This window comes from Laccaria bicolor, genomic scaffold (assembly GCF_000143565.1).
Source record: "Laccaria bicolor S238N-H82 LACBIscaffold_35 genomic scaffold, whole genome shotgun sequence".
In the NCBI taxonomy this organism is placed as follows: domain Eukaryota; kingdom Fungi; phylum Basidiomycota; class Agaricomycetes; order Agaricales; family Hydnangiaceae; genus Laccaria; species Laccaria bicolor.
Window position 1 is genome coordinate 457,800 of NW_001889906.1, and position 8,357 is coordinate 466,156.

At 43.1% G+C, this 8,357-nt stretch overlaps 2 protein-coding genes across 2 annotated transcripts; one reads left to right on the forward strand and one right to left on the reverse strand.

The window, feature by feature from the left end:
• Positions 1-4,494: 4,494 nt before the first annotated feature.
• LACBIDRAFT_331721 (uncharacterized protein) lies at positions 4,495-5,317 on the reverse strand (the record flags this gene model as incomplete). Its single annotated transcript, XM_001886120.1, has 4 exons — positions 4,495-4,575; positions 4,691-4,739; positions 4,895-4,928; positions 5,125-5,317. 4 exons carry the CDS (start codon positions 5,315-5,317, stop codon positions 4,495-4,497), a joined length of 357 nt encoding a protein of 118 aa, XP_001886155.1.
• A 2,156-nt stretch (positions 5,318-7,473) lies between these two features.
• LACBIDRAFT_307524 (uncharacterized protein) lies at positions 7,474-8,153 on the forward strand (the record flags this gene model as incomplete). Its single annotated transcript, XM_001886033.1, has 4 exons — positions 7,474-7,512; positions 7,570-7,586; positions 7,642-7,911; positions 7,967-8,153. 4 exons carry the CDS (start codon positions 7,474-7,476, stop codon positions 8,151-8,153), a joined length of 513 nt encoding a protein of 170 aa, XP_001886068.1.
• Between the last annotated feature and the right edge of the window lie 204 nt (positions 8,154-8,357).

Genomic DNA, 8,357 nt, shown 5'->3' on the forward strand with positions numbered 1-8,357 from the left:
GAGCATGTTCTTGGTAGTGTGTTCTCAGTGCACATATTCAATCATAGCATGTTCTTGGTAGTATGCTTGATGTTCTCAGTAGTGTGTTCTTGGTTGTGTGTGCTTGGTAGTGTGTTCTCAGTTAGGAGGTTAGAGTTGATGGTTAGAATTAGGGATGTTTTGTCTCCCTATGTAGGAGGTTAGGGTGGTTACATAGTTTGAAGCTTCAATTGCTGTGAGGCAGCTAAGGTAGGATGCTTGAATTCCTATTTGGGGATTGTGTCATTGTATGTATATCCTCTTTTTTATCCCAGTTCTGCAATGTTACACTTGGATGTGGATTTATAGCACAACACTCACTTCACTTGGCCATGCCTTGCCCAAGAGAAAGCTCACCACACTTTGCCAGCTTGCCAGATGAAAGCCCTCCAGATCCTCCACCCAACATATGTTCACTCCCAGTTGTGGTACATATCTTCCATTCAAATCATCAAAGTCACATTTTGATCAAGACCTACACAGAGCTACATGCTATATCATGATTGTAGCCAGCCATAGAAATTTAGCTATATTTATTGGCCTAACCCTCCATAATATGGCTTAGCTTAAAAAGGAAGAACTGTAAAAATCATCCCATATCAATGCTGTGCAAAGAAAGCAAAAGACTGATAGCAACTGGCAGACATTTACACAGAGAGGCCCTTGGTCCTCCAATGTTTGCTAACTTCAAATCACCAAAGAAGGAGCAAAATGTCCACCCACACAAAGTACTGGGAAAATGTAAATCAGAAGAGAAAAGTCAAAAAAGAACTGTCTAGCAGGATAGCATCAGACAGAAAAGAAGCAGGAGTGGTTAACCATAAGAGAAAAGAAGAAACATACACTGATAGTGACTTTAACACAGGTGTAGAGGGAAGTGAAGGGTGATAAAGGTGGGAAAAAAGCGAAATTGAGGGGGCTGAAGGAGGTGTACCCACAAAAATGCATGTCAATTATTCTGTGCAGTACAGAATGTAGTTGTAGGGTCTGATAGGACCAACACAACATTGCCTATGGCCAGAGTTTCCAGAAAAAGCCACTCAGGCAGCTGGTATAAAGAGAAAGAGTTCGCTTAGTCATATATTACATAAAGCTGTGCAACCTTCTTTTAATATATAGGATAGAAGAAGATAGATAGCACGCTTATGTGATAGCAAGTGGCTGTGTAATCTCTGGCTTGCTCGTATACTTTTGCCCTCTCTGCGGCCTTCCACCACATTTTTATATCATGTAAAATAGAAGATACATTGAGATTATTGTGCAAATACAAGCTATCACAAAATTTCTATGTATTTTACTGTTCAATTTTCAACTACATCACAATATAACTGTTGGGACAAGAAATTCAACAGGGAAAGAATGTGATCGTCAATTTGACATTTGGATAATTGATCAGCTTTGAATATTAGCTGAAAAAATGTGAGATGAAGTGCCACAGTCATTTGAAATCAGAGGATGGGTAAATCATTCAATGTATGCCTGAACAAAAGAGGTTTCTGGGGTTCTTCCCATTCCTGAAGAAATTGGATTCAAGTCAGCTATGCAACAACTATTGATGACTGAGCCTTGGGTAAAAAAATGGAACTGATACTTGGGATCATGTCAAGGTACAAAATATGCTGTTATGTCCATCCTACTGTTGCAGAGAAACAGTTGTTTTTAAAGCTTATGTGTGAGTATCTAGCATTAATCAGGGAGATCCTGACTCCAAAAAAAGCTGTAATTGTACAGAATTGTAATCATGCAAAGGGAAATGAAAATGATATCTTCTACAAAATATATTCTGTAGTATGGCCTGTGAACATCAAAATGGAGGTGCTTCACATACAGCCCATCAAGCAAAGGATCAATTGCTCCACCCAAATTTTTTAAAGTAATCCAGGGCTTTATCATTTGGATGTGGATAGTCATTTTCTTGAATCATCACAGGAGAGCATTAATTCAGCCCACACAATATCACTGCTAGCCCATTACAAAATACAGTTTAATTAGCTAATAAAAGGCCTGCACAAGATGTTCTAGCAATTTCAGCTCCCTAATTACTTCCAAAGAGAATCAGAGCAGGAAATGATGCTCTAGGCCAGAATTTGAGGGCAGTAGGGCAGATAAAATTTACTGGAAAATTCCAAACAGAGTAGATTGTGATGGGGGGGATAGCAGGTATCCAAAAGGCCAGTTGTAGGTGGAGATGGAAAGATGGGTCAGTAGTTTATAGCTCATGATTGTAAGATAAGATAAGATAAGAAATATTCCTCTTTTTTTTTTCGCTTTTTCCCTCTTTTTATTTTATTTTATTTTCTTCTGTAGCAACTACAAACACCAGTACCCTGCCCGCTCACGGCCCTCTTCAACACCTGTGGGCACTGCCTGCTTGATGCTGTTGAGCAACTGTATCAACCACAGATGGTTACAATGTTTAGTTCAGGTGTCAGCTCAGTCATTGCTTATGATGGCGCTGATGTCTCTTCGCCTATTTTGGCCAGCCTATCGCAACTCCGGTGCTAAGTACGATGCCCGCTGTAGCACAGGAAGGCCATAGGTGAATGAATGTCCTGTTGACATATAACAGGTGCTGATGTGTCCCTCAGTGTCCAAGGAGTCCAATTGGGTAATACAGCCCAAGCCTAAAGCTCCCAACATATTGAGGCTGAATGTGGCCTCCCCTCATGGCTCCTCCCATTGACAAACGGCCTCCTCCCATCGATAAATGGCCCCCCTCTCCCTCCCTCCCTCGACAAGTGGTGAATGGCCTCCTCCCTCGAAGAATGCCCCCCTCCCCCTCCTTCGACAAATGGCGGATGGCCTCCCTTGACGAACGGCACCCTCGACAAAAGGCGAATGGGCAAACAGCCTCCCCTTTTGATGAACGGCCCCCCTTCCCCTCTTGACAAATGCTGAACGGCCTCATCTTTCAACGAATGGTCCCCTCTCTCCCTCGACAAATGGTGAACGGCCCCCTTTTGATGAACTCAATGAACAGCCCTTTCCCTCCCTCAAAAATGGCCCCTGCCGTCGACAAATGGCAAAATTTCTCATTTCTCAACGAACGGCCTCCTCCCTTGACAAACGGCCCTCTTTCTCAACAAACAGCCTCCCCCCCTGAATGGGCTCCCTGTCTTTCTATTTTGTTGCCGTCCAGTGTGTTAGGTGGACTGGCTCATGTAAATACTACTGTCCTGGTTGTGCATAAGACAGGTGTACTGTAGATATTATGAATTTGAGCTAGTTATAGCCACCTTTGCAGCTAGCTACCCTGCAGTTGCATTGTGCTCAGCCCAATTTCGTTTGTGACATACTCATATAAATACCTATGTTATGTGCATGTAATGATGCACAGGCAGATCGGCAGCAGTTCGGACTCTCGAAATACAGAATGTCCTCCTCATTTCAACCATACCTATGACCCCGTGAGAACTATTACATGAGCACACTCCAGTCACATCGTGTCACACTGATCTTATCATAGCCAGATTGTAATCTCTGCTTTTACTTACTGCCATCTCTTCTTTCCAGTTGGCGCTCATTCACCCTTGGCTGTAGGCCTATGCCTTATTTCCTGGGATAATGCAGTTTTCTCTATTACACAGGGGATGGGTGTATCCAGGTTGTCCAGGATGTGGATTGATCCAGGGAGCCCTCCACAGTATAATTTTGGGGTATTCCTAATTATCCATTGATGTTCTGTATTTGTTTTTCAGCTGATATGTCAATATCTGCAAACAAACCTCTGTTTTGGGCTCAACAACAATATTTTTGCTTCTGCATATGTTTCTCCCTTAAAAAAGCCTTGCAAATCATTCCAAATATATCCTGTGTTTTATTTACATTTGGTGGAATTGGTTCCTCATGCGTCCGTATGTCGGAAATAGATGGATTGGGTCAACCAACTTCGGATGACCTTTGGGAATTGATGCTCCTGCACAACAATTGTAAACAATTGTAAAAGCCTGTTCTGAGGAGATCCTTTGTGCCCTATAGCTTTGTTCGTCGTAGAAACAACATCTGAAAGTTTACCATATGTATATATTATAATGTTCTGACACTTCCAAATAGTTTCCCTGTGTTGAATCTGACCGAAATAAGCTGGATGGGACAAACCCTTTTTGGATGACTTTGGGCCTTAGACGCTGTTGGTACACAATTGTAAACAACATTGCAACTTGAAAAAAGGGTAGCTTTGGGGTAGCTACTTTACCACATGACATGGAGGGAGACAAAAACAATGAAACAGAGCTAATCAAGAATCTGGTAATATACATTTCGAAAAATAATGGGTACATCAGCTCTCACTGACCTCAGGCAAAGAAAGTATGCGCAGCAACACATTGGCAATACAGCACGCCTGCCCTCCTCTAGTGATTGGTGCCATCCTGCCTCCACCACCCTTGCTTGCTGTACCTTAGTCATCCTGCATCGTAGTCGCGTTGTTATCATCTAGCATTTTCACTTGTCCTGGGCATCATAGTGTGGTCGTGGTCATCCTGCCCATGTTGTTGTTGCATTGTCAGTGACACTGTCCCGTGTTGTTGTGGTGTTGTTCATCGTTGTGAAGGTCATCTGTCATTGTGTTGTGTCAGTCCGCTGATGATTCATTGTTCGTTGTTTGGTTGGCACGTCGGGCATGGGTTGTGGGTGATTATGGGAATGGGAGGAAGGGGACAAGTTAACTCACCTGGGTTGGTGATGCTGGTGATGGGCACTTGTCGCGGTCCGTGGGTAGTCTGATGTCGAGGTTTGTTGTCTGTTGTCGCGATCGTGATGATCATCGTCGTCCTGTTGTGTTGGTCCGATGACGACGATGAACAGTGAGTTGTCAGCGTGGTGACACCTGTTGTGTGTGGTTATGGGAGTGGGAGGGAGAGGTATGTCAGCTTACCTGGGTTGGTGGTAGTTGTGTAGGTACTCTGTCCCTAGTTTTCGTAGAGAGTTGTCCAGAGGGGATCAAAAACAATACCAGAGCTAGATGTGGGCCATGTAAATTGAGGATCAAATAAAAGTTGAGAGAAATAAATGCACCTTGTAGGTCAACCAAATCTTATCATCATTGGCGCTCATCGGTCGTATCCCGTTGTCATTCGCATGGTGATGATAGTGGGTGCTGATCACAGTCATTGGTGGAAGGTGGTGGTGCATGTATCGTTGTTGTTGTTGTCATCCCTCGTTGTGGGGTCTTGGTGTTGCCATCGACATGGCACGTTCGAATGACTGTCGGCGTAGGTGGTGGGCACTCATGGCCGTTGTGGTGGTAGTGGTGTGCAGTCGCCATCAGTGGTGGTGAATCGTTGTTGCCGTCCCTCATTGTGGGGTCTTGTTGCACATTTGGATGGACCGCTTATGTGGGTGATGGGCACTCATGGCCGTCATAGTGGTAGTTGTGTGTGGTCAACGTCAGTGGTGGTGAGTCCTCAGTGTCATCCGTTGTTGTGTGGTCTTAGTGTCGCCGTCGACGTGGCACACGTCAGGAACTTGGTGGTGACAATGTTAGGATGAATAACCTGGTTGATTAGTTACAACTGCTCCTGTAAGATAGACTTACCATCGAATGGAAGAGCGAGTGGTCGAGTGGAAGGGTGGGTGGTTGAATGGAAGGGCGAAGTCGAGTGTGGAATGGAGGGCGGTGTGCTCAACCACCGATCAACAACGCTTGGAAAATGCCGAGCGCTGAAGGAGCGCTGCGTGCACTCGCTCTCACACTCGTTCTTGAGAGAAAGAAAATATGTAAAAATGTAATTAAAGGTTCTAAGCAATAGTACTAACATTTGAGATAGGTAGCATTATGTATTTACTTGGCAGGGAGTAAAAGTCAGAAGATTTCCAATCTACACCTGAGATCCCAGCACTTTCAGTTGCTTTATTGTGACCCAGCTACACCTATCCCATTACCTGTATTGCCATAATCCTCTCATTTCTATAAAAATTTGTGAGTTCATTGAGGTTTTCATTCTGAAGATATCTATGTAAGTTTCATGGCCATTGGATGATTTTAGGGGACACAGTATAGTTAAAGTCTGATGAAATACACTCTATTCCATGACTTTCACAACAAATCCTTCAATATCAAAGTGAATATAGTCCTCAGAAAATTGATACTGGCATCCACCCTTAGCTGAGATCATGTGAATTTGATTCCCTGAATATTAGGCAAGCAGAGCAAGATTTCCCAACACAATTCTATGTTTTGAAACCCTCCTAAAATTTTGATAGTTGGAACAAGACTTTCAGATGTGTTCTTTCACTCAAAATTTGATACTGCCTGTCCCAATATTCTTTTACTCATGCTCTGATGCTGGTGGGATATAGCTGGCATGTATTATTTTAAAAGTTGCTGGAATGATATGTTTTTGACCTTTAAAACACAGAGATATCCCTTTCTCTTCAACATTTAGTCAACTTCTGATAATAGGGTAAGTCCAAAGTTGTAAATTAAACATGCTGAGATATATAACCATTCTCAATATGGTGTCCCCTTCCTCAATTTCAGTTGTTCTCAGTATGTTTGACAAGTTTGCATCTGTTTGCCAATAGCTTCAGACAGTCATCCAACTTCGCTATGTCGCATCCATCCACTTGCAAGGGCGCCATGGATGCGAAAAATAAATAATTGCACTATGTTTTACTATCAGAATGCTAAAATGTTTATGTTTCATTCAATACATGTGTAAGGGATGAATAGTCATGCTTTTTGAATCTGGGCATTTGGAGGGAAACTATTTGTACTTGTGTGGCAACACCTTCGACAACGTCATCCAGCTGGGACCTGAGCCATCCATCCGAAAAGCTGCTGAATTGAAGTACAAAATACATATTATATGACACAAACTAGTTGCAATAAAAGAGATATGAAGTCAATTCCATCAACAATTTGAATGACATCCTCTAATGTGCACTTTCATGATTTTTCTCTCTGAAACTACCTTTATTGATGATTGTTTGTTACCTTGAAGGCCCGAATAACAAAAGGTCATCTGGAACATGACTTGTGCATCCATCATCTCCGCACCTCTGATTGACACTGCGGGCCTTGGCTTATATCTCCACTGGGTATATTGTGGAAAAATGGGGTAGATATTAATGATAATGCTCCTGTTTAACTACCAGGATTAGTTGAAAGATATTTAAAATCTTTTATTTGATTTTAGCAATTTTTTTCCGTCAGTATTATTAAGAATTTTCTGGGGTGGATAAACATCAAAGATATTAGAGAAGAAATTTCTACTAAAGGCAAGTCCATATTTGCACAGCAGATATGTGGAAGATATGTAAGTAAGTGGCCATGAGGTGAAGAACTGCTAAATATGGCAGTATTCTTGGACCTGACACTTGCTAAATAAGGTCAATAGTTCCACAAGGACCCTCAAATTGACCACCTTTAACCCCGACCCCAATGCAAGGCTGCTGAGCTTCAGATCCGCAAGGTCAGTACTAGTTGTGCTTTTGAGAGTCGGATCATCGCACATGTACAGTGGCATGATTGCTGGCCAACAACATCAACATGTACGTGTTTCTATGCATTGTCTTATCTCTCAACCATTCCCAACACGATTCACACAGCGCGACACTTTGAGCCTGTGCCGTCTGGCTCAAAAATCCTGTTCACAACACTTACTCAATCAAAACAAGCAGATGCCCAGATCAAGTTCTCATCCCACAGTCCAATTGCGACGCGCCCAAGATGAATATCCTTCTCCTCCTCGATACTTCGCCTTCCAGGAGCATCAGACTCCAGTTGGCCACTGCCCTCAAGTCTAGATCTATTGTACATGTCGCACATAATTTCTCGCATAATTGGCCTAGCCTGCTTGGAGATATCAAGGCTTTGCTCATGCGTAGCGCCAATATCAACCAGGTTCATGCAGGATGCAATGCTGCTCTTGAGGCGATTCGGGCATTTAGGTTTGCTTTTCGTGTTCCATGTTCATCGAGGCTAGCGCTGCTTACACTCTCGCAGGTTCAGACAAAAGAGTAAAGCGTTAACACAAATCGTGACTGATATTTTCCCCACCCTCGTCGGCCTTGCTTCTCAGATAATTCAAACGGTTCCAAGCACTGTGCAAGAGATCCTGACGATGTTGTATCTCATTCTGAAGACATACAAGACCAGCATCATCGTGACAGTACTTTACCCTCCCCCATGAGTTCCGGCGGACTCCAGCAGACTCCCATCGAATGTTGGAATTCCATCTGGAGTCCACTGGAATGGTAGGAATCTCAAATTCCAGTGGATTCCGCCGGATTCTGAATGGAATTCCAATGGATTCCACCAGAATCTGAATGGAATTCCAGTGGATTCTGCTGGATTCTGAATGAAATTGAAGTCAGAAATTTAAACCTCCTCATAA